Source organism: Sus scrofa, chromosome 6 (genome assembly GCF_000003025.6).
Source record: "Sus scrofa isolate TJ Tabasco breed Duroc chromosome 6, Sscrofa11.1, whole genome shotgun sequence".
NCBI lineage: Eukaryota > Metazoa > Chordata > Mammalia > Artiodactyla > Suidae > Sus > Sus scrofa.
Window position 1 is genome coordinate 67,487,088 of NC_010448.4, and position 26,878 is coordinate 67,513,965.

At 48.0% G+C, this 26,878-nt stretch overlaps 1 protein-coding gene across 2 annotated transcripts in view; it reads right to left on the reverse strand.

Moving 5' to 3' along the window:
* DNAJC11 (DnaJ heat shock protein family (Hsp40) member C11) overlaps positions 1 to 26,878 on the reverse strand; it is a 66,593-nt gene that overhangs the window by 23,722 nt on the left and 15,993 nt on the right. For both annotated transcript variants that reach the window (XR_002344878.1, XM_021095266.1), the window contains exons 2-4: positions 16,148 to 16,277; positions 13,909 to 13,982; positions 7,394 to 7,495 (exon numbers count right to left, since the gene is read on the reverse strand). Coding sequence is in view for 1 of the 2 variants with exons in the window: in XM_021095266.1 (XP_020950925.1) it covers positions 7,394 to 7,495; positions 13,909 to 13,982; positions 16,148 to 16,277 (306 nt within the window). In the remaining variant the exon portion in view is untranslated. The remainder of the gene's footprint in view (positions 1 to 7,393; positions 7,496 to 13,908; positions 13,983 to 16,147; positions 16,278 to 26,878) is intronic.

Sequence of the window (26,878 nt, forward strand, 5' to 3'; positions counted from 1 at the left end):
AAAAGAAAAAAAAAAAAAAAAAAAAAACCAAGAAAAATTTTAAACCAAAAATTTACAATAATCTAGGGGGAAAAAAAACTCAAAAAAAAAAAATATGCGAAATGGAGAGAAAAAATAGACAAGACAGCCCAAAGGGTCCAATGTATGAAAAAAAATAAGAATCTGGAAAGAGAGAAAAGGAGGGGAAAAATACCAGAAAACTTCCTGGAACTGAAGACCGCTCAGTTTTGCAGGTGGGAGGGGCTGCTGTGAACATCAGTAAGAAGGTCACTCCCGCTCTTGGCTGGGAAGGTGCAGCAGCCCAGAGGGAAGGGCTTTAAGGGTTATCCAAGGGGGAAAAGATCACACCCAAGGACCAGGAACTGGAAACAGTCTTTGCAACAGCAACGCTGGAGGCTAGAAGCCTCAGAACAAGGGCTTCTGAAGGCTCGAGGAAAAAAATGATCTCCAAACTGGAATTTACATGCAGTCAAACTAGTAGGTTGAATTCTCTTCATGGCTCAGCAGTTGATACACCTGACTAGGATCCACCAGGATTTGTGTTCAGTCCCTGGCCTTGCCCAGTGGGTTAAGGATCCAGCATTGCCATGAGCTGTGGTGTAGGTTGGCAGCTGCCGCTCTGATTTGACCCCTAGCTGGGAAGTTCCATATGCTACAGGTGGAAGTTCCATATGCTAAAATGATAAAAAAAATAAAAAAATTAATAGGTTGAATTACATAAAACTGCCATTTTTTAGGTACAAATTGACAGAAATCAGCAATTCCTATTATTAAATGTTGAGAAATGAGCAAATATTAAGATACAGATACACTTGTACTTGTGTGTATATATAGGTAAATACACATATATACCATAAAAAGTATAAAGATACATGCTTTATAGTACTTAGCATCCAGTATAAAGATACAATGAAGACATTCTGAGTTATGCAAAGTCCGGATGTGACCTCTGGGAAGCCGTCTGGCGAGGTCTCCCAGGGCTGAACACTGACATATGATATGACCCATCAGCTTCCTGTTTAGGTGTGTGGCACGTGCGTGTATGTGCAGAGCTGCAAATATACACCCACACTCAAGGGGCAGCCTTGCATATAGGCACCAGGAAAAAACATGCACCAGAATGTCCACAGCAGTAATATTCCTGACAGCGAAGACCTGGAAACAATCCAGACATCCCGCAGCAGGAGAATGGCGAAGTGGAGGCACCCAGGAATGAAGACGACAAGCCACAGCCTCCTGCAACAAGGACGCTCAGCAGAGGATGAGCGGTGGGGAGAAAGCAAGTCCCAGAGCAACACCTACAGCACGGCCCTGTTTGCACAAAGCTCAAAGCCAGTTATAACCAGACAAAAGACAGTGCCTGAGCACACAGCCAACTGATGACACCATTTAAAAAGCAGCAGAACGATGACTGCGAGTGAGTTTCTCGCTCGGGCTGATGTGGAACGGATTCTTCCCACTGGAAAGTTGAGTCCTTCAGTTCAGGAAACTTCTCGTATTCCTTCTTTTCTATTTGTCCTCCCTTTCCACTTTCTACATCCCTGTACTCACAGATTCTTCTGCACGGGGCTCTTCTGCACGGGGCTTCCTGGGCAGGGGGTGGAAAAGGAGAGAATGGGGGCGTGCATGCCGGCCGCGGACACAGTAGTCTCGTTTTGGGGTCAGACGGCGGTCCTTGGTGTTTGTTATGATGTTATAACATATATTACACATCTTTTCTATGGATGTGTGTGTGTGTATAAATATAAATATATATAAATATAAATAGAATTATTTTTTCTAAGACGATAGAATGGAAAGAAAAGGAAAAAGGGAATTTGCCATTGAGGCATCTTTTCTAAAGGAGCTTCTGGAGAATGTGTTTTCTGCACAAAAAGAGGTAAACCAAAAAGAGGAAGGTGTGGGAGCCAGCCAAGGAGAGGGCTGGAGGGAACCAAACTCCGCCAGGGAAGGGGCTGTCCTGCTGAGCGGCTGGCAGCGCCTCCCACGCTGGCACCAGCACCAGCTTGTCCAACGAATGAACGCAGAGGCAACCCTAAGGTGGTGAGCAAAGTCCTGAGGTCACAGCTGCACAGCAGGCCTAGAAAGCGGAGTCTAGACTGAGCTGGGATGGCAGACGATGAAGGGGGGCTCCAGGGGATATGCTACCGAGAGCCAAACGAGGGGGAGAGTACGCAAGGCGCAGGCCAGGTTCACAGAGTGCCAGCCAGAGGGGCCAAAGAGACCAACACCAAGGGCAGGAAGCTTACTAAGAAAAGGCAGGTGATCACAGATACTCCCTGGCTCGACAGAGCATTCAAATGTAAAAAGACAAGAACAAAAACAAACAAAAATCAGAGAACAGTGTAAATATGCAAGTTAGAAATACCTAGGAGATGTCAGAAGAGCTCAGAGAGGTAGGAAGGGCTGCCTCGGGGAACAGGTGTCAGGAGTCCACAAGAAGAGGAAACCTGTCTCCCCCCCCCCCCCCGCCCTCAAGGCATATGGAGGGTCCCAGGCTAGGGGTCAAATCGGAGCTACAGCTGCTGGCCTATAACACAGCTACAGCAACGCCGGATCCTTAACCCACTAAGCGAGGCCAGAGATGGAACCTGTAACCTTACGGACACTAGTAAGATTTGTCTCCGCTGAGCCACAACAGGAACGCCACCTCCTCTTTTAAAAAAATAAGCCCAGTAACGATTTGACTTTCCGAACTATGTACATGTATTACACTCAAATACACACACTGAAAAACAAACAACTTCCCACACTTTAGACTAGAGGCCACTTAAAAACTATTTCTGGAGCTCCCCCTGTGGCACAACAGGATCAGCAGCATTTTGGAAGCGCTGGGACTCGGGTTTGATCTCTGCTCCCAGCACAGTGGGTTAAGGATCCGGCGTTGACAGTTTCAGCTTAGTTTGCGGCTTGCAGCTTGGATCTAATCCCTGGCTGGGAGTTCCATATGCTGTGGGGCGGCAAAAAAAAAAAAAAAAAAAAAAAAAAAAAAAAAAAAAAAGGAATTAAAGGAAAAAAAATGATTACTATCTCAAAAAGGTCTTATATGCATATTTAAGAATTAGCAGACTTCTGGGAGTTCCCGTTGTGGCACAGGGGAAACGAATCTAACTAGGAACGATGAGGTTGCAGGTTCAATCCCTGGCCTCGCTCAGTGGGTTAAGAATAAGGGGTTGCTGTGGGTGTGGCTGGCAGCTGTAGCTCCAATTTGACCCCCTGGCCTAGGAACCTCCTTATGTCATGGATGTGGCCCTAAAAAAAAAAAAAAAAAAAAAGAATTAGCAGACTTCTTATGCCCATCAGTCTCAGTTGTCCCTGGAGCAGGAGGACCCAACACACCACCACCCACAGACGGGGCCTGGAGTAGGAGAGATGGGCCTGGAGGCCATCAGACATCATCACAGGCTCAGCCATTCCGGATCCAAAGGAACCTACGCCCGCTGGGAGCACTGCCTGCCGGCCCAGCGTCTGCCCCCAAATTGCTTCTGTAAACAGCCTGGAACTTATCGCTAGCTTCATTACACACCCACTGCAGCCCACTGCCACTCAGATAAAAGTGCAGTGTCCATTAATCCCTGGCAGCTTGCCTGGCTCCGTGTTCCCTCAGCCAAGCCCAAACCACCTTCCCGCCGCTGGTTCTGTTCCTCGTGGCTAATCTTCTTAAAGCCAGCGATTAAAGACCGTCCCCCGTCCCTGTTCGTCCGACCCTTCTCTTAGCCAGAACATGGCGTCGATCCCCTCCTCTGTTCCAGCTCACTGGCACCTTCCAGAATCTTGGTTCTGTCCTTCCACCCTGGGTCACCGAGGTGTGACGGCCACGTTTTCACTGACGTCATTCACAGCAATTCTGAGCAGGTCAGGCTAAAGCCCTTCTCCCACAAGGAGCTTCTCAGCAGGCTGGAAACGAGGAGCCCGTCAACCTGGTGAGTGGAATCGGTTGTTCCCTCGGCCCGGAATGTTCCCTTCTGAAAATTTTCTTTTGGCTCTGCCTTGGGCACGGGCAAGTTCCTGGGCCAGGGATCGAGCCTGAGCCACAGCAGTGACAACGCCGGATCCTTAACCGCTGGGTCACCGGGAAACGCCCAGTCGGAATACTACTGTGTTTATTACTTCTTCATCTGGCCACGAGGATAATGCGGGAAATTCCTGCCAAATGCAACCTCAACAGCAACCACTTACTAGCTGAAAATTCCACCAAAAGAGGCAATTATGATACGAGGCGATGTGAAATTTGCCCATTTTATAGCTGAAGAACCTGCAGTGGCTCTCGTGAGACTCTCCCCGAGAACCACTCTGAGATGAGAGCTGGAACCCCTGTTCCCCAGCTGAAGGGAGGATCAAGCTCAAAATTCCAGGGGCTCCCACCCCTTCCCCCGGCCTTTAGTTCCGTGTTCCCAGGTGGCACGCTGGCAGGGTGGGGTGGACCGTTCTCCAGCCGCTGCCCACCTGGCCAGCGTGTGCTCGTCTCTCCTGTCAGCCCCTTTCTCTCCTCCAGAGCCGTGTTAGGGAACAGCCCTCCCCAGGCCTGACCCCTTCTCCTTGTGTGTCGACGCTCCGATTTCTTCAATTTTAATAGAGACCATTTCTGCACATGGTAAACTGCCCCTCTCTGCCAATGAGCACAGTAAACATATGGGTTCAAACAGCTTTTTTCTGCACGGTTATCTTGCCAGCCAAGTCGATTCAGTTTATGACATCAGCATTGTTTCTACAGAACAGACTGAAGCCACAGCCCTGGGCTCATTCCGATGGCTACAATCATTAGCCATGGCAACCAAAACAAATCTTTAAAAAAAATCCCCTAAGAATAATTGAGTAGTGAACTCATACATCTTTACAAAAATACTTAGGGATTATGGTTATATGTCTTCCTTGAAACTTTTTTTTTTTTCCCCCACTAATAAAGCTGAATTGTTTTTCAGCTATTACAGGAACTGCACTAATAGGTCTTTGGGTCTTTCTAAAACCAGAAAGGAGGTCTCACCAGGGAGTTTTTCTGTCAACCTCTGTAACAGGAAAAGGAGAACAGAAGGGTCCAGGGTACATGGCGACAATCTCCACAAAACCTCCACGTGACAGGGCCACAGGGAAGGAGCTGGGCCTTCCTGCTGTGGCACAGTGCGTTAAGGCCTTGCCGTGGCTGCAGCTGTGGCCAAGAGTCCACCCCTGGCCCAGGAACTTCCATATGCTGCAGGTGCAGGCAAAGAAAAGAAAGGAAGGAAGAAACAAAAAAAGAAAAGAAAAGAAAGAAAAGGAAAGAAAGAAAGAAAGGAAGGAAGGAGCTGATGATATTCTCACAGTCAGACAATGCAGCCCCCCAAACAACCCTCAACCCAATGCCCTGTTTCTTGGGGGGTCTGGACAAGCTCATCAAGAAGGAGGCAGTGAAAGGCCCGACTCCCCAACTGGCTGCCGTCCCCAGAGAGAGAAGATTGACGGGTATTAACTAAAGAAAGGAATGACAATAATCAATACAAAACGAACACACACAGAACAACCTACCGTACGATCTTAAGTCTCTAAAAGGCAAGGAATGGCGATGGTTATGCAAGGAAACCAGGGATCTCAGAGACGGAGAGGAAGGCCAGGGTGGTCCGGCCAGATTCTAGTCCCCCACAGCCCTCAAGGACACAGACAAATCTCACTGTCCATCTGGGCACAAATCCCCCCCCGAACCCAGCCCACCCCCGGCTCAGTGTGGAAGGCTGTAGAGACCCAGGATCCAGCAACGTGGGCTTGGGGTCTCCCAGGAGGAAACAGAGATGGAGGAATTTACCCCCACAAGGCCTGAGAGACAGAAAACAGAGGCAGTTAAACGGAGGACCCCGGAGTTCGATGGTCTGACCCCAAGCACCGGGCCTCGCGGCAAACCTCCCACTGCACACAGAGAGACGCGGGCTGAGGGTGGAGAAGTGACTGGCCCCAGGGCACAGAACCAGGGCTCTTGAGGACAAGTGCCAGGCTCTCCAAGGGCCTCCAGTGCCTGTGGGCCCGTGTGTCTGCATGAGGGGTCCTGCTGGCTGCAGAGCTGGCGGGGAAAGGGATGTGCCCTGGAGCTGGGACCGTGCCCCCTCCAGTCGGTGTTGGCCGCAGCACCTTTCACAGACCATAACTCCCAGGCCCTGGGCCAGGGCCGAGCTGCAGGTGGGTGGGGTGGAAAGAGGGCTGTTTGGAAACCCAGCCGACAAATGCCACCCAAGCCTGGCCATTACCTGACCAAGCCGATGCTTCTCACACCACACGGTGCCGGGCAAGACACTGAAGCAACACGCAGGCCTGGACCTCACCTTGGTACTCGTGCCATCTTGCTCTTACCCAGCAGGCTCATCTTTCTCTAACACCTTAACATGCACGTCACTTTTTTTTTTTTTTTTTTTTTGGACTTGGCAGAAGTCTCCAGGCTGGGGATGGAACGTGCGCCACAGCAGTGACAACATTGAGTCCTCCGCTGCTGGGCCACCATGGACGCCTCATCTACTTTCTGTTTTTTCAATCATTTACAACCTGTGTGGTGTTCGGATCTGTGTCCTCATTTTACAAATGAGAAACCAGGTCAAAGGCGAGCTCTGGGTCCGGCATCGCTGTGTCAGAGCCACTGTTTCCAACCTAGGTTTCCCCACTTGACCCTGACTCCCTGGTTACCTAGTGTGCCAACCCCCAGAAGCTGTGGTCCTCTGTGGGTCTGGGTGACAGGCCAGAGGCACGCCCCACAGTCGCCAAGAGTGTCCTTTACCCTGCAGCCTTCCTAAACGAGACCATCCCTTTCTTTTCTGGATGAGAACATTCTGAACCTTTCTGCTCACCTTGCAAAGCAGAGCACTCAGAAGTGGAACCAAAGATGCAGCTCAAAACCTCCCCTCTAAATGCTGTGTAGCCAGCAGCTGGTTACCACCCTGTGCTTCTGGTTAGGAAATGTCTCATTTATTCGGCGGCCATTTATGGAAGGAGCAAAGTACTGGGAACTGCACAATATCCTGCATGCTTGTGTGGCACGGTCACAGCTGTGCTGCCTCATTCCACAGAAACATGGCCTGGAGACACACTTGCACAGAATCCCAATAAGCAATCGCTGCGCACACCCAGATGGCCCATTTTATCACAGGGCGAGAGGCTCAGGCTGCCGGGATGCTCTTTCCCCCTCACTGCTCTGAATGCAGCAAAACTTCAGCCAGCAAAGCAGAGACACCAGCAGCAACCTGCTCCCGCCAGGCTCCCCCCAACCCCAGGACGCTTGCCTCTGCCTGCGGACACTCCGACCTGACCGCCCCCAGAGCACCGGCTGGGATATGCACAAGGGCACCATAAGCACAGTTCAGGGAGCCTGGGAGGTTTTCAACACCCCAGCTCGGTCCCGCGTCACTTCAGATCTGCCTCCGGGACAGAGCCGGCTCACCTTGGGGTTGGTCCGCTGCTGCAGCCGCCTCTCCTCCCTCTCTCGCTGCAGCCGCTCATACTCCTCTCTGATTTCGGCTGGAGTCCTCCTCCTTTCCACAACCTGCGGGCAGAACCAAACGGAGAGGTCAGAGAGGAGAGGGCCTGGAAGGTGGGGAGAAACCCAGGCGCCGCCGTCCTCCCCCCGGGGCCCAACCCCATCCGATGGCCCGTCCCCGGGGAGTGAGGCTCACCGCACAGCCACTCACTCCCAGAGTCGATCTTCCCTCAGCTCTCGAGACTGAGACATTATTTTCTCCATTTTACTAACTTATTTCTGAGGCTGCAGGGATCTTACAAAGAAAATGTCACCTTAAGGTTCACAGTTTGGGAGTTCCCCTCGTGGCTCAGTGGTTAACAAACCCGACTAGGAACCATGAGGTTGCAGGTTCAATCCCAGGCCTCGCTCCGTGGGTTAAGGATCTGGCGTTGCTGTGAGCTGTGGGGTAGGTCACAGACGCAGCTCGGATCCCGTGTTGCTGTGGCGTAGGCCTGGGAACCTCCGTATGCCGTGGGTGCGGCTCTAGAAAAGACAAAAAGTCCAAAACAAACAAACAAAAAGTGTCACAGTTTAAATTTCGTAATGAGTCCCAGGGAACAGAGGCTGAAAAATGGCAAGACAAAGACGAGGCCGTGCAGAGCAGCACTGGCACGTTACTCTTGCCTGCTCCCTGGACCGAGAGGCCTGCAGCACAAGGTCTGGGTGTTTCCGAATTGGGGCGCTTCCTCCTACAACCTGAAATGAGCCCCGGAGTGTGTGACATCAGCCATACTCGAGTATAAACAATACCCAGGTTCCCGAGGGCACAGCATGCTGGCCCTGGGGGATGCACAAGGACAAGGCGTCCCCTCAGCCCTTCCTGGCGAAGAGTCCAGCTGAGATGTCACACGGGCAGAGAAGGGCCCCGTGGGCCTGGGTACCACACCCGTGAGAGACAAAGCCGCACCCTGAAATCTCCAAGGGCCCCCAAGGCTACGGCCCATGGGAAACTCAGAGCGGTTCAGAAGTAACTGGTCACGACCGTGCGAGGGGGGAGGGCCGGATGGCACAGACCCCGTGTCAGCAGCGGGCACACAGGGGCGTCCTGAGCGGCTGAGCAAGGGACATCTACAAAGGCAGGTGATGTGGGAAAAGGCGACCTTGGAAATCACAAGTTTAAAAAATTATTCCAAGAAACCCCCATGCTTATAGCAAAATATCAAAATATTATAGAAGAATAACGAAGTAAAAAGTACACCCCCCCATTCTTCTCACAGGCTAACAGTTAACTTTTCATGTATCTTTCTAAAAATCTATGAATATATAAAGTAAATAGAATCCTATTACAGGTTTTGTGCAGATTGATTTTATTATTCAGTATATAGAAAAATATATACAAGAACTGCCCAGTCCCTCAAAACTGGGAAGTTTGTTCACTACTGTTCTCAGCAAGCGAACAAAAACAAAACAAAGCAAAACAAAAAGAACAAAACCATTTTCTCTTTAATCGTCCAGTATAAATGGCTCATTACTAAAAAGGTGGGATGTTTCTTTTCAGGGAAGTTTTAGGAAAAAGGTGCTACTAAAATAATTCAAGAACAAACTGAAGGTCCGGGTGGCGTGGCAATGACGCTTCGGGGCCGAAGAGAGACACACACAGTCATAAGGGACTGACTGGGCCCGCTTGCGCTGCTAGTTCTTCCCAAGGCCGAGTGTGTGGGTGACTATTTACGGCACTTCCACTTCCCCAGCGCCATCCCATCTGCAGGCTGGACAAAAGCAAGCATGGTTTTCCAAAGTTTCTACTACCTTCACAACCCCGTCAGCCTCTCCCTTCATCAACAGATAACAACAGCGAAGAGAACGTCAGGGAAATGGAACCACCTGCTAACCACCTCAACCTTGAAGATCAAGAAAGACCAAGAAAAAGTGATTTTAAATACTCCACAAATCATGTCCAACTCTCATCTGGGGCCGTGCCTGTGGCATGCACAAGTTCCGGGGACTGACTCTGAGCCACAGCAGTGACAACTCTGAAGCCTTAATCTGTAGGCACCTGGGAACCACCACTTACATGGACCCCTGCGGGTGGTGACCTGAGGGACTCATTACTAAGGACCAAGGAGGGTCTGGGGTCTGGACGGGAAGGGCTTCCTCCACGGGTCCAGCGCAGGCAGGATGTTGCACCCAGATGAAAACTTTCCTACTGAATAGTCTAGCCAAAGGATGCCCGTGTTAAGAATGCAGATTAAACAGCAGTGACAAGGATGGATCCTTAACCCACCAGGCCACCAGGGAACTCCCTGATTAGTTATAACTTTTAACCAATGACATGGACTCCATGAATATGCCCCAAACTGTTTTTTTTTTTTTTTTTTTTGTCTTCTTGCCTTTTCTAGGGCCACTTCCGCGGCATATGGAGGTTCCCAGGCTAGGGGTTGAATCAGAGCTGTAGCCACCAGCCTACGCCGGAGCCACAGCAATGCAGGATCCGAGCCGAGTCTGCAACCTACACCACAGCTCATGGCAACGCTGGGTCCTTAACCCACTGAGCAAGGGCAGGGACCGAACCCACAACTTGATGGTTCCTAGTCAGATTTGCTAACCACTGTGCCACAACGGGAACTCCCCAAAACAGGTATTTTTAAAAAAATTTCTTATTTAATGATTTTTATTTTTTCCATTATAGCTGGTTTACTGTGTCAATTTTCTACTGTATAGCAAGGTGACCTGGTCACTCACACACACACACACACACACACACATTCCTTTTTCTCACATTATCCTGCTCCATCAGAAGTGACTAGATACAGTTCCCAGTGCTACATAGCAGGATTTCATTGCTTATCTATCCAAACTGGTATTTTTTAATAACACATCTGTAAGATTCCAGAGTTAAAATCCTAGATCCAAACCCTTCAGGGAATCCCAAAGACTGCAAAGTGTCAGAGGTCAGAGCAGAACAAGATTTGTTTTCAGGAATGCTCGCTCGTTGTTGACTTTCCTTTGTAAATGACCTTTTCTCTGTGACACTCTGCGACAGAGTGAAGAGGCCAATATTCCAAAGTCATCCCATTTCATTGCAGAAGTTTTGCAAACGGCTAGTACATGATCCGAGCTAACTGCCAAGTCAAGATGCAGGCCCTCTAGAGCAGGCAGGGCACCTCACTCCAGCTCCCACAGGCCCTCAGCAGCCACAGGGTACGTCAGTTATGATGGAGAAGGGAAGAGGGCTAAGCCGGCTGCGAGTCACCTTTCTCCCCTTCAGTGACCCTTAGACACCCGCGTTCAGTAAGGCAGGGCCCTGAACTGCATTCCAGCTGGTAGGTAGAAGATATTTCAATGTTTTTCATCAACGGAGTGTATCATGTGCAGCCCGTGAATCTACACACCTGCACTGTCCGCCTCTGGAGACGAGGGGACTAGAGACCTATACAGACCTGTACGAGCAGGTGGCCTGGCAGGAAGACAGATGCCGAGGCTCTCGGACATGACCTGAACCTCGGAGGTTCAGGTCAGCCAGGCAGGCCCCTTCCCTCCCTAAGCCTCGGTTTCCTCCACTAAATGAGGAGGGGGGATGTTAAACCCACACAATTCCTGAGGTGTTGTCGGACTCGAAAATTCTATGGTTCAAGGTAGGCGATTTTCCCTCTGGAATAATTTGAGGAAGTCGTGTAGGATGCAAGGTTGTGCAGAAAGCTCCTGCTTACCCTTCACCCGGCCTCCCTGTGTCAACATCACCCACGCGACCACAGGACGGACCCCCGTCAAATCTAAGAGACCAGCATTCCTAAGTCACCGTCACCTGAACCCAGGCTCTGGGATTTCACTGTCTCTCTGCTCACTTCACCGTTGGGTCCCAGGGTCCAGTCCAGGATCCAGGACCGCACTGCATCACCCGCCTCCTGAGTCTCCCCCGGCCCCGGGAGTTTCTGTCCTCACTTGCATTATCTTGACCACAGTGCGGCCCTGGATACAAGTCGACTTTCTCAGACCCTCGAAGAGGGATGTCAGAGGTGGGAGTGACATACGGATGGAGGCAAAGGGCTGGGGACAGAAACCAAAGTGGGGATGGGACCCGGAAAGGCTGCGCCTCCAAATGGGATCCGCTGGCCGAGAGCGCCGTCACGCTGCGTGGTTGCCGTTCTACTTGCCAGCCGTTAGCAGAGCTCTCACAGCCCAGAGCTGGATCTTCGTTGTCTTCAACGCGAGCGTCTGCACAAACACTGCCAACTAACTTTAAGAACACAAATGGCTGCGTCTCATTCCTTGGGAATCCTGCCAGAGAATGACCAAGTCTCTAGAAAAGTTTTAAAAAAAGGCAAAGAACCTACCCAATGCCTGGAAACAGGGCCCATATTTTAAGCCACCTGTACAAGCTCAATTCACCTCCAGCGTTGCCAGCAGAAAGAGGACGACACCACTGCTGGGATCAGAAGTGACTGTCAGGTCTGTGGCTGCTCTGACATCTTTGGACAACAGGTGTCCCAGACACCAGGGGTCTTAACTGTGTCCTCCATCCCACGCTGCCTATCCGCGTGTTTAAACTAACAGGCATGTGGCAAAGGGACAGTGGTCATCAGCTGGGAGAGTATGAGAGTGTGACAATTTCGGCAAAAGCATCAGGGGAACACAGCTTCCCCTGCCTGGGGCGGAAGCGACGACTGAAATGGGAGAATCTTTGTGTGAACGAGCCACCAGCTGCAGGAATTCCTTGAACGGATGATGACCCAGCTCCACAAAAGGCCAAGACTCTTCCTCTACGGTATAAACAGTGGGCTCAACTTCCCTGTCGTATGTTAGGGGCCGCTACATCTCTGATAAATACCTGAGGAGGAACCTTTATGTAGTTTTCCTTTAAGGCATTTTTATTGTCAGTGAGGGCTTAGCTTCAATACCAAAAAAGCCAATTCTGATCGATGAGAACTTGATTCTCTTAAAGTAGTTATTAAAAAACGGGAAAAGGAAGTCTTATCCAGAGAAAGGAAGTCTTATCCAGAGAGTTCCCATCGTGGCTCAGTGGAAATGAATCTGACCAGCATCCACGAGGACGCAGGTTCCATCCTTGGCCTTGCTCAGTGTGTTAAGGATCCAGCATTGCTGTGAGCTGGGGTGTAGGTCACAGATGTGGTGTGGATCCCGTGTTGCTGTGGCTGCGGTGTAGGCCAGTGGCTACAGCTCTGATTCCACCCCACCTGGGAACTTTCATATGCTGCACCTGCGGCCCTAAAAAGACAAAACCAAAAGCCAAAAAGCAAAAACTAGGGACTTTTAATGTGTGGCATGAGGGAAAATTTAGTAACTACAACAGGATTCTATTCCCCCCCACCCCCGAGCCATGCCCAGGAAGTTCCCGGCCAGGGACTGAACCTGTGCCACAGCAGCGACCCGAACCTCTGCAGTGACAACACTGGGTCCTTCACCTGCTGCACCACAAGGGAGGTCCTAAACCTCCCAAATTTTACATGTCGGCAAATAACAATCGTGGTGTGGCAAACCAAAACATGGCTATAGGCTGAACATGGCCCACAAGCCAGTGGCCCACAAGCAGTGGTGAAAAGGGCTACAGAGCCCGCATCTAAAGGCCTTTAGAAGGTTTTCACAGTAGAGCAAGAGACAGGCACGCAGGCGCAAGATCAAATACAGAGGACCTTCGAGGGAAGTCCTGCGTGATGATGAAAAACAGCGTGGCGGCGGTTCATTTCCTGTTAATGGCCTATCAAGAGTCCTTGGGCGCCAGAACCAAGTTTCTTTAACAAAAGTAAGCACGAACCCTCTATGTTCTTACAGCAGCACAGAGTTTTACCACTAATTTTCATATTAAGTTTTCTACTCGATCCCATTATCATTTTTTGGAATAACAACATGGAAGCCCAAAGCAATCAAATGACTTGCCCAAAGCGGAAGAAAACGGAAGCTTGTGACTCGTAGGGACTGGTCTTCCATGGCCTGGCCGCCCAGGATAACCTCTTTCATAGACACTGGCTAGCTCTTTTGCTTTTCTCACTGTATCTGTAACATTCTAGTGCTGCAGCCCACTAGAGCCAGAAGGGCTGTGCCAGACCATCTAATCTGCTCCCATCTTGTTCCTGGTACCAGCCAACACTTCCTCAGTGCAGTTACGGCCTCAGGGGGAGAGAAGATCGGGTGTGGAGGGCGGAAGGGTGTGTGTGTCCTTGCAGAAACCACCTCCAGCCCCGCAGAGCGGCCCCTCCAGCCCGGCTGGAAAACCGCTGGGCTCAGTCATCCCTCTTATGAGTCTCTTGACGGGTCAGGAAATGGAGGACTAGCTGGATGGTGGAGCGCCCCAAGTTCACAGAGCTACCAGGGGGCAAAGCCAATCCTGGAACTCAATCCCTTAAACTGAAACATAAGGTGAAGGGGGACTCTGGTGTCTCCAAATACTCTCGACGGCGTAATGGCAGGCTGCTGGACGAGGCAGTGGTTGTGTAGCTGCTGAATGACTTTCCAGGGACAAAAGACGCGGCTTCTCTTACCTCCCATCCTTCCATTTCCAGTCCTCTCTTGCCATAGATGTCATAGATGGCCCTGGTCTGCGGGTCGCTGAGCACTGCGAATTAAAACCAAACACGTTTGCAGCAGGCGACACTCCCGGTTCTGAGCACAAGGTCATGAGGCAAGGCCACCCGATCTCACTCCTCTCCGTCCAACCACAATCGTCCCGGAGACCCCGCTCCCAGCGCGGCTCTCCTCTTAACTGCCTTAGATCCACTTGAGGCTGTTTCAAGGTGGCTACTACCCACAAGAAACAGCGGAGGGATGTGTCCAGGCTACTCTCACCGCCCCAGTCTCACTCAAGGACGGCAGTCTTGAAAAGAACTTGGTAAGCTTCCGCCACAGTCCACCAAGGACCGACCGTGGCTTGAGAGAGTTAACTCCAGTTTCTAACGAAGCCTAACGTAAGAGTAGGGACAGGCTCTGACCAGAAAAATCCGACTGATTATTTAGTTTCACTAACTCCTGCAATAGTCTATGTGAGTTTTGGGGCTTTATTGTTTGTTTGTTTACTGGCACCTCTCTTCTTTATCTGTACATCATTTTATTTTATTTTATTTTGGCCGGGCCCGCGGCATGTGGAAGTTCCTGGGCCAGGGATTAAACCCTTTCCTCCACAGCAGTGACAAAGCCGGATCCTTAACCCACTGAGGGAATTCTTATTTGTAGATCACTTTAAAGGACACAAATACCTGTCACTATGGTGATATAAACACCTATCACTTGGGTCATGTTACCTAAAATACATCAGAAAAAGATTTTTTTTTTCCGGTGAGGGCAAGAGCCCTCACGCAAAGGATGGCAAACTGAACTGAAATCTCCATACAGCTGTCAGCCGGCATCTCCTCCTCGGCCGGGCCCATCTCTGCTCAAGACCCTTGAACCTTGTCTCCTCTGAGACGGCCCTTGTATATTTTTAGGCCTAATTAAAAAACGATGTAAATTACTCTATCCATATTCAAATCTAATGGGGAAGAAAGAAATGCTGACCACTGAAAAACTCGGGTGCCAAGCTTGCGTTAATCTCTAGGATTTAAGAAGGAATTATTTATTCACCGTTGCAGTCTCCCTTCAGGCTGAACACTGGGACCAGGTCTGCTGCTGCAGCATTTTCCCAGGCCCTGGGAGGGTTTTTCCGTTAACTCTTTCCCAAATCATCAAACCAGTACAAACCAGAGAGGTGGGTAACTGAGACAAGCAAATACAATGAAGGGGACAGGCTTCTGGTCAAGCCGTATTCAGATCACACAAACAGTCTGAATAGGGACGTTTGGTGCAGACACAAGCTGGCTGTACACGACACGCGTCACAGTCTCAGTTTTATTGGTCATTAAAATCTAACTTGTTGGTAACTCTGTAGCGAAATACAGCACACGCTTTTCTGTCTGTGACAAGAAGTCTTTATTTTATAAAGAAAATCTAATTCTGGTCTAATTAAGGAGCAAATCGCCAAAAGGCTCTGGAATGACTAACCTACCCTACCTGCCATACACACTAAGAGGGATGTAATATTTTTAAAATTCGTATTTTTTAAGTTGTGGTCAAATGTACACCACACGAACTTGATCGTTTTAACCACGTTCAAGTGCACAATTCAGGGGTTAAGCACATTCACAAGGCTGTGTAACCACCCGCACCATCCGCTTCCAGAATTTTTTCATCATCGCCAACAGAAACTATACCTGTTAGGGACTTCAGTAGCTTATAAAGAAATATATCACCACACTGACAGATGTAAGTATAAAGATCGGAATTACTTGATTCCATTCCCCTTAGGCTTCTGACGAGCATCTTCTTTGGTTAGAACCTGAACTGAATGCTGCGGAACCAATAAAATCCCTTGCAGGTGGAAACATGAACTCTGTAATTTCGCCCAAAGAAAAGAGGACAAAGAAAGCTTGTTTGCAGCCCTCAGCCCTGTACCGCTCAGAGGGCCCTTCTGAAGGAAACCAGTGAGCGATTTAAAACTGGAGCATCCCCTGCAGTTCGGTCCTGGCTGGTACTCGACGCATGTGCTCATTTCCTACTTACTGGACACATATTGATTCTGCCAAAGCAAAACACTGCTCTTTCAAAGGGCCCTGTCAGTAAAATCACTAACCTAAGCACCTCTTTTATAAACCTCTGAGGACGCTCTTCTTCTGTCCTCTACAAATCAAGCCTCTTCAAATCAAGTACCTGCTACCAGGGCACTTCTCTAAAGCCAAGCCCTCCACTGACCTTCATAAGCCTGGTGAACAAGGTTAAACAGTCGTTCCGCCTGTGATTTGAGCTCTGGGTCTCTGTGCTTGTCGGGATGGTAGAGCATACACAGCCTGCGGTAGGCAGCTTTCAGCTCTTCAGAAGAGGCCTACAGAAAGAACAAATCCAATTAGCGGGCCATCAGTGCGACTTAAACATTATCAGGATCAGAATCGGCCTGGAAATGGGACGCTGTCAGCTGCTTTCCAGCATGTTTGCTCTTTACATACAGGACATAATGAAGTTATGCTTTATCACTTCAGTAAGGGTCCTCCCCCCCCGCCCCAGTTAATAAAGTGATCGATTATGTACAGCAATAACCACTGTGTCTTGCTGGGAAATGCTGCTATCAGATGCAGCCAAAGCCTGTGTCCCTACACGGGTTCTCTGTGTGCTGAGCTGGAAAAGAAAACGCTAAAGAGACCTGCTTACACGGCGATGGCATAAGGACCGCGGTGTGGCACATGGAGGCTCCTGGGCTAGGGGTTGAATTGGAGCTGCCGCTGCCGGCCTAGGCCGCAGCCCTAGCAATGCCGGATCCTTAACCCGAACCCTTATGGATACCAGTCGGGTTTTTAACCCACTGAGCCACAACAAGACCTCTCAACCTGCTTACCCTTTTCTTTATGCCTGTTGAGAGCTGCATTCCTGGTATATGGAGGTTCCCAGGCTAGGGGTCAAATCGGAGCTGTAGCCGCCCGCCTACACCACAGCCACAGCAAATCGGGATTCGAGCCGCGTCTGCAACCTACACCACAGCTCACGGCAACACCGGACCCTTAACCTGCTGAGTGAGGCCAGGGATCGAACCTGTGTCCTCACGGATCCTAGTCGGGTTTGTTAACTGCTGAGCCACGATGGGAACTCCCTCTGCTTACTCTTTAACCTAAGTTATTTAAAGTAAATCCTGCCCAGGTACTCTGGACAGAGAATCTGTTCAGAAAAGAAAAAAGCTATATACTATAAGACAGAAATGCCATGCTTTTAATCATTTTTCTGACAAAGGAATTTCAATGAATATTCATATTCTTAAAAATCAAAGATGGCGCTCCCATCCTGGCTCAGTGGTTAACGAGCCTGACTAGTATCCATGAGGATGTGGGTTTGATCCCTGGCCCCCCTCAGTGTGTTAAGGATCCAGCATTGCTGTGGCTGTGGTGTAGGTCGCAGCTGCAGCTCCAATTCAACCCCTAGCCTGGGAATGACCATATGCCGCAGGTGTGGCCCTAAAAAGAAAAAAAAAAAAGAAAAGAAAAGAAAAGAAAAGAAAACAAAACAAAAAAAGAGGACTGTTCCAGCTGGAGCACAGGGGATAAAGAATCTGACTGCAGCAGCTGGGGTTTCAGCTCCAGCCACAGGCAGAGGGTTAAAGGATCCAGTGTCGACACAGCTGTGGTGCAGGTCACTGCTGTGCCTCAGATTCAATCCCTGTGCCTATATGCCTTGGGTGCAGCCATAAAAATATATAAATTTAAAAAAGGCATAAAATGGTAAACTCATCACACATTTCTATTCAACTTGAATCTAAAAGGCAGCACGTAAAGCAGGCAAAAATGCTTTACGACCCTACAGTAAAAACAAACTGCCCCCCCACCAGTGCCCAAGGGCCTCCCACCCCCACATGCAACTCCCCAACTCTTAGTAGTGGTCAATTTGAGGGGAAAACGCATCCTAACAGGGGCACAGACGGACTCTGGATCTGTTTTAACCACACAGAGGGAGGGAGGAAGAGTGAGGACAGAAAGCCACTTTCTACTTTGCCTCATGTGCGGCAAGAAGTCCTCAGCAAGAGACTTTGTCAGAGGCTCTAGGGACACCGTATCATCCACCAGGCCAGGCCCTCAGGTGGCTTCTGGGGAAGTACTATGTCTTTTTTTTTGGCTGGTGTGCAGTGGCTGACGTGGAATCTCAGTTCCCAGACCAGGGATTGAACCCAGGCTGCAGTGGTGAAAGTGCTGAAACCTAACCACTAGGCTGGCAGGGAACTCCCGCTATGCCTGTGTCTGTAACAACCTCAGGGACCATTTTTATCAGTTTATCAGAGGTGATACCAAACGGGTAGCTCTGGCTAGATGATTTGTCAAGGAAAGGCATTTTATTTGGGGAGGCAACGCCACCATTACGACCACATTAGCAGGCTCTGGGTCACTGACAACATGCCAGAGGGGCCTGAAAAGCCAGTCCTCTGGGTAGAGCACTGGAGCCAGGTCCCCCGTGAGGATGCTCGGTGCTGGGATCCACAAATATTATTTTATTTTTTGCCCTTTTAGGGCCGCACTGGCAGCATATGGAGGTTCCCAGGCTAGGGGTCGAACAGGAGCTGGGAACAGGGTACATAAGGAGAGCGGGTCACAGGGACAGGACCAGTCAAAGGGCCGTGGTTACGAGGCAAAATGGTAAACTATATTTTCCCTAAATTTCCACAATTTTTCAACATCTTCCAATTCCAGGAGTAATGGCTGCTTTTACCAATGAAAAAAGGCAAAACTTTAGTAATAACTCTTGGCATGAAATTTAAGTACTTTAGATGGGATTAATTTATCCAGATGCCAAGACCTTTGTGCACGTTTACCAGAGATCTCCAACAAGGAACTCAGAAGACACTGAACGTCCTGGAACGCCAGGTGGGTCAGTCACACTGCCGGGGGCCCGGGTGCCAGTCCCCAGGCTGCGTTCTCTGTCTGAGGAGTGGGTAGCTGGATGGGTGACCGCCAAGGGCCTTTCCAGCTCCAACATGCCCGGGTCCTGTTACGAGAAGAGCCCAGCTAGACCCGGACCACTCAGCTGTCCTTTAGCCCAGACAGAGGCGTGGTGGTGTTTCAAATCAGCAGCTTCTTGGAGTTTCCATTAACTGCTTCACTGGCAAATGGTCAGGGATCTCGCTGGCAGAGGGAGCATACTTCTGCCGCCGAGGCTTAGGCCAGCGTCTGCGCTGGGCGGCACTCGTCTCTTCCTCCGTCTGCTCTCTGGTGTGGCCTTTGGGGACCCTGAAGTCCTCCTCCTTCCCCGCCTCTGGCCCCTGTGTGATGTGTTCTGTGCTCACACACCAGCCTTCAAGGGGAGTGATTATGCACACAGGCCTCGGGCCAGGGAGCTTCCTGATCCTGGCCCTTCTCAAAGGCTAAAGGGCGGGACACCTGTGCTCAGGGGCGGAGCGGGAATGAAATGACAGGGTGGCCGTGAAGTGCTCTTGCAGTGCCCAGCACCCAGCAAAAACCTACTAACTGCACCTCTTTTAAAACCTGTTCTTGGTTTTCTCACCTCGCAGGTGTAGACAACAGCACCTCTCTCACGTTTACTGAGGGGAGCTGATGAGCTAACAAGTGGAGATGCTCTCAGAAATCCCTTGCGCACAGCAGGAATTTATCATTATCGTCACAATTCAGTTTTCTTTCTGGGCTGCGCCCCTGGCATGTGGAACTCCGGGCCAGGGATCAAACTCAAGCCACAGTGTGACCACGCTGGTTGGACCCCTGACTCACTAGGCTGCCTGGGAACTCCTGTCACAATCCAACCCTGACATCCCTCTGCAGACTGACCAGGAGAGTTCCGAGAGGAAGCTCAGCCCTGGGACGCAGATCCCAGGAACCACGGAATCGTGAAGCAGCCAGTGTTTGTGAAAATTCACCGAGCAGCAAAGTTGACGACGTGTGCTTTTCTATACATCTGTTCTATTCCAAAAGAAACACAAGACATAGAGAGGGCCTCAATGCCCCCACTTCCGTGGTCCCCCTTGCTTTTTCCTACCATGGGCGTCTTGCCCTGCTTACGTCAATTATTCAGTGCATTCCTTGCCACCCTTACCAATATGCCACCTGTGCCAACCCCCAATGTTTACGCAAAGAGATAACAGTTGACTAATGGCCAACGAAATGATCTTCTCCAGTAGGTTTACTTCTGTGACGATGGAAAAGGGCTCCTTCCTTCCTGAGTGGGCATGACAAACGATTCTCTTTCCACAAATTTTATTTTTTGCCCTTTCAGGGCCGCACTGGCAGCACATGGAGGTTCCCAGGCTGGGGGTCGAATAGGAGCTGCAGCCGCCGGCCGATATCACAGCCACAGCAATGCCAGGTCTGAGCCACGTCTGCGACCTACACCACAGCTCATGGCAACGCCGGATCCCTAACCCACCGAGAGAGGCCAGGGATCAAATCTGCGTCCTCATGGATACTAGTCAGATTCGTTTCTGCTGAGCCATGACGGGAACTCCTTTTGACTTTATTTTTTAATTTATTTTTGCAAATTTTAATTGTTCTTTCCAGCATCTCATAAAAATTCCAAGTGCAGGATTAGACAGACTCGACTGACTTTAGGTTATACTGCTATTTCTTGGTGGTTAAAAGTAAACCGGATGACAAGGGAGTAGACTCTTTAGTCTGCTGTGCCTTCCTTGAGCATATTAATAAATGGCTTCATGTGCTATGGATTAAGTAATAGAAGCAAGAAGTTTCATTTTTAATAAGTATCACATTCAATAAAAGGTTAGATTGGGCCTTTTATCATAACTGAATAGCTAAGGTCACAGGTTCGATATTTCATAAATGATAAACTCTTTCGCTATCATGAAAATACTGGTATCATGTCAAAACATGTGATCCCACTAAAAATGATACCTAGGGGAGTTCCCATCGTGGAGCAGTGGTGAACGAATCCATCTAAGAACCATGAGGTTGCGGGTTCGATCCCTGGCCTTGCTCAGTGGGTTAAGAATCCAGCATTGCCGCGAGCTGTGGTGTAGGTCGCAGACGCAGCTCGGATCCCGTGTTGCTATGGCTCTGGCGTAGGCCAGCGGCTACAGCTCCAATTCGACCCCTAGCCTGGGAACCTCCATATGCTGCGGGAGTGACCCAAGAAATGGCAAAAAGACAAAAAAAAAAAAAAAAAAAAGCCTAAAGTTATATACTTATTTCTAAAATTCTATATCAAATTAAAAGAATATCACACTTTACATCTGAAAAGTTTCATCATCTCAATCATCTGGTTATCATTTCAATGGAAAGGACATCTATCATAAATTCAACCTTTATATATCACAAAATTCATACTGAAAGGGTCCCTAGGCACTTGCAGAGTTTAGTGGTCTGTTAAAACTGTTGGATTAGATGCCGTATGTTACAAAAACGTAATAAAGCACAAAAAAGAAATTCAAGGCAAACAGATTAGAAAGGAAAAAGTAAAAATGTCTGTATCTGCAGATGTCGTCAAAGTAGAAAACCATAAAGAATCTATTAAAAAATCCTAGCACATGATTTTCAGTAAAGTCATGTGATACAGGCTCATTGTGCAAACATCGATTTATTTCTATATTCTAAAAACTGAAATTTAAAGACGGTATCATTTAGAGGACCATCAACAAACACAAACTACTAAAGGACAAATTTAACAACTGCAAGACGCATACAGGGAAAACCACAATGCACTGCTGACAGAAATGAAGACAGACCAAAAATAATGGAGCGATAAGCCGGCTTCCCGCATCAGAAGATTCAGTATTATTAAGACGTCAAAAATTTCCCAAAGCCACCTGTAGACTGAACGCAATCCAATCAAAATCCCAGTTGGCTTTTTTGGGTAGAAACAGACAAGCCAAGTCTAAAATTTATACGGAAAAATGATATGGAGCGAAAATAATTTCACTTTCCTAGTTATTTTACTAACCAAAATAACTTTGAAGGGAACTGGAGGACTCGAGCCACAGAACTTTAAGATTTCTGACCTGCTACAAGACAGGGGGATGCCAGTGAAAGAAGAGATATGCAGCTCAGAGGAACAGAAGTGAGTCCACACGCAGACCCCCATATACATGGTCGGTTGATTTTTGACAAGGTGCTGAAGTAGTGCCATGGGGAAAAGGCCGTTTTGCAATATGTGATGCTAGAAGAAGCGAAATCCACATGCACAAAAATGCACCTTGACCCACCCTGTGCAAGCCTCCACCTGCCTGCAAGAGATGCTCAAGGGAGTCCTGCAGAGTGAGATGAAAGGATACCAGGTCATACCTCAAAGCCACATGAAGAAATGGAGTCCTCAGTAAAGGTAAATGCATGGGTAATTATAAAATCTAGTATTACTGTAAAAACCTTTTCTAACTCCACATCTTAGTCTCTCAATGACTGAAGAAACTAACACATTAGGAGTTTCCTGGTGGCTGCGGTGGTGTGGGTTTGATCTTGGCCTGGGGACTTGTGCATACAGCAGCAGGGAGGAAGAAGGAAAAGAAACTAACTTAAAAAAAAAAAAAAAAAAGGATTAGCTAAAGCTAGTCTTATAATTCTAGCTTGTAACTTTACATTTTGTTTCTACATAAGAGACTAACGCATTATAAAGAATGATGATTGCTTCATTGTTTAGGCATATGATATGTTTGTGGGACATTACTGAAGGTAGGATGGTGTAAATTCAAAGTAGTGTCCCAACTTAAGGATGTTAAATGTAATGTAAGGTGTTAAATGTGACCAGAAAGGAAATAATTACAGGACACACATGAAAGGAAATGAGAGCTGAATTAAAACATCTCACAACAAAAAAATCAGCTAAACACAAGACAGTGATATGGGAAAATGAGGGACAACAAGAGGGCGCATAGAAAACAAACAGCCAAGTGTAGAAACAGTCCCTCTCATCAGTCGCTACCTCAGAGGTCAACACATTAAATTCTCTAATCAAAGGTCAGAGGCGGGCAGAACGGGTGAAAACAGACCACACTATGCTACTGACACGAGACTCAACTGAGATCCAGACACAAACAGGTGGAAAACGAAAGGATGGAAAAAGACATTCCTTGCAAATAGTAATCAAAAGAGGGAGAGTGGCTGTACCCATACCAGACAGAACAGATATTAAATTAAAAGAAGTCTATAAGACACAAAGAAAGATTTATGAATGAGGTTCTGTACAGTAAGACAGAATAATTAAGAATGTATGTACCTAACAGACCATCAAATATATAAAGCAAAAACTGACAGAACTGAGAGAAATAGACAGTTTCACATAATAGTTGGAAACGTCAGCATCCTAGAAACAATCAGACGTAAGGAAGGAAGCGGAGGACTTGAATGACGCGATGAGCCAGCCAGATCGAGGGACACACAGGGCGTTCTGCCCACTTTCTTCTCAGGAGCCCATGGGACATCTTCCAGGGCTGACCACTTGTCACGCCGCAATTTAAGTCTCAACAGACTTAAAAAGAGAGACGTCACACAAAGCATCTTCTCCAAACACAATGGGATGAAACTGACTACAGAAGAAAAACAGGGAAACTCATAAATTTGTGACACACAAGGCCCTCTTACATGACCAACAGATAAAAGGGGAGAAATCACAAGGGGAAAGTAGAAAACATTTACGAGATGAAGGAAAACGAAAACACAACACACGGAAACTTTAGGGATGCCGTCAACACAGCGCTAGAGGGGAAATCTACGGCTATAAACATGTGCCAAAAACCAAGAAATCAGAGTCCCTGTTGTGGCGCCAAAGAGGCAAATCCAGCTAGAATCTGTGATGATGCGGTTTGATCCCTGGCCCCGTTCACTGGGTCAGGGATCTGGTGTTTCCCTGAGCTGTGGTGTCGGTCACAGATACAGCTTGGATCCTGAGTTGCTGTGGCTGTGGTGTCGGCAGGCAGCTGTGGCTCCAGTTCGATCCCTAGCCTGGGACCATCCATATGCTGCGGGTGCCACCCTAAAAACAAACAAACAACAAGAAATCTTATAAGTTCCCTGGTGGCCTAGTGGTTAAGGATCTAGCATTGTCACCGCTGTGGTGCAGGTTCCATCCCTGGACAGGGAACTTCCACCTGCTGCAAGTACAGCCAAAAAAGCAAAACCAAAAACCAAACAAACAAAAATCTCAAATCAACAACTAACTTTACAACTTTTAAGAAACTAGAAAAAGAAGAAAAACTAAACCCCAAGCTGGCAGAAGAAGGAAACCATCAAGATTAGAACAGAGATAAATGAGAGAATAGATAAAAAACAGAAAAGAATGAAACCAAAAGCTGCTTCTTCAAAAAGATCAGCAAGGGAGTTCCCTGGTGGTCTACTGGTTTGGAGTTGGCACTTTCACCACAGCAGCGTGGGTTTAATTCCTGGTCCAAGAACTGAGATCCCACGGCAGGCCGCTGCACACAGTGAGAACACCAAAAAACCCCAAACCAGAAAAACCAACAAGAGTAATGATAATAATAAAAAGATCAACAGGCGACTCTCTGGTCCTCCGAACCCCAGTGGTCAGAGCTGCTCGTGTCTCAGTGTTTCTCCAGGACCGACCTACCCTGGGGTGATGTGGAGTACAGCACATTCCCTTGTCACCCAGACACCGGTGGGCACTGGACGGGTCGTTGCTGACCACGTTTGAGGGGATGCACGGCAGAGAGCCGCCAAGGCAGGCCCATCGACGCTCTCGGCTTTCCCCTTGGCTGGGCTCTGCTACTGCAGCGATGATGATGTGGGCATCTGCACAGCTGTTGCCCTGCTGCAGAAGCTCTGAGCTTTTAGACCTAGTGCCTTGAGAATTGACTGGACACCTCCTTGCCTCTGCTCTGCCATGCCCTTCAGCTCACCGTAAGGAGGAAATAACAGATAAGCCCATCAGTGAGACAAACCTCTTCTCCTAAGCGGTGGGTTATTTTTGGAATTTAATCTTTGAGCAAAGATTTGAGAGGAATTGTATCCAAGAAATTGTGAGACTGAGCTCTCACAAGACTCAGTGCCTCTCAGCTTCTCACGAGATGCAGTGTAACTAACTAGGCAGTACACACGAGCTTTTGCCTTTTCATTTATCAAACTCTTAAAGGGAATTCAGCTTTGACTCTCAGTATCTGCTCACACTTCTGTATGTGTCCCGGGATGATGGGGAAAGGGAAAGACTGTTAATTCCTAAGAAAAGACTTCGAGGAAAAGTAGGCAGTGTTTTGTTCTTACAGACTTCCCTCTCTGTTCAGTTGACACCAGTTACTGATGGTTACATGTCCCAGGGAAGTCAGAAAATTGGAAAGGCTGATATGTCATATTACTGACTTCTAAATCCTAGGAAGAAGAGCCTGGAGAGTTTCTGATATAGAGAGGTTCCATGTAGGGAAGAGGTCCCAGTATAGATGTTTCAAAGTGTTACAGATTCTAAACTGAGACCTAATCCTCGCATGTGTTTATTTTACTTGTTCAAAAATAATCTGTCCACAAATATAAAATTATAAGTAATAACTTGTTTTCCTGCTGTGGGGACTGCTAACACGAAAATGTATTCTATGAAGATAAAGACTTTTTTAAAAAATAAAATGCTCTATAATTAAAGTTAAAAAAAAATCAACAAACTTGATGAAACTTTGGCGAGACTAAGGGAAAAAAGAGAGAAGATTCAAATTATTAAAATTAGAAATGAAAATGGAAGAGTTCCCGTCGTGGCGCAGTGGTTAACGAATCCGACTAGGAACCATGAGGTTGCGGGTTCGGTCCCTGCCCTTGCTCAGTGGGTTAACGATCTGGCGTTGCCGTGAGCTGTGGAACCTCCATATGCCACGGGAGCGGCCCAAGAAATGGCAAAAAGACCAAAAAAAAAAAAAAAAAGAAATGAAAATGGAGATTACTACTGATTCTACAGAAATAGAAAAGATTATCAGAGTTCTACGAAAAACTGTATGCAACACATTGGAAAACTTAGGTGAAATGGACAAATCATGAAGAAACAGAAAATCTATAACTAGTAAGGAGAGTGAATGAGTAGTCAAAAACTTCTTGACAAAAAAAATGCCCTGGACCTGATGGATTCACTGGTGAATTCTTCCAAATACTTAAAGAAGAACTAATATCAATCCTCAAACTTTTCCAAAATATTGAAGAGGAAGGAACACTTACAAACTCATCCCATGAGGTCAGTATTACCCTGATGCCAAAGCTGGACAAACGACTCCACAAAAACAGAAGACTACAGCTCCACATCCCTTGTGAACATTGATGCACAAATCCTCACTAAAACATCAGCCAAGTTCAGCAGTGTATTGAAACGATACATCAAGACCAAGTGGGATTTATTTTTGGAATACAATGACAGTTCCATATATGAAAACTGATCAATGAAATATAGAAAAATTAATTCAGGGAGTTTCCACTGTGGTGTAGTGGGTTCAGAATCTAGTTGGGGCAGTTCAGATTAAAATTTTAAATAAAAATTTAAAAAGCTGTATCCACGGAATACATCAACAGTTTTGAGACTTATAACCCAAAACAGCATGCAGCCCCACTCCTCAGATGCAAGCACTTTAAATCTTTCAGCATTTTTCTCATATTTCTAAATCTACTTATACCCTTAATTTTTAAATTTTGGACCTAGTTCTCTTCCACTTCGTTCTGCTTATCATTCCCCTTCTTTCCATGTAATTATCACAACTTTGGTTCAAATCAATACATAAGTTTTCTTTTTTTTTTTTTGTCTTTTGTCTTTTTGTTGTTGCTATTTCTTGGGCCGATCCCGCGGCATATGGAGGTTCCCAGGCTAGGGGTCGAATCAGAGCTGTAGCCACCGGCCTACGCCAGAGCCACAGCAACGTGGGATCCGAGCCGCGTCTGCAACCTACACCACAGCTCACGGCAACGCCGGATCGATAACCCACTGAGCAAGGGCAGGGACCGAACCCGCAACCTCATGGTTCCTAGTCGGATTCGTTAACCACTGCGCCATGACGGGAACTCCATAAGTTTTCTTTTAATT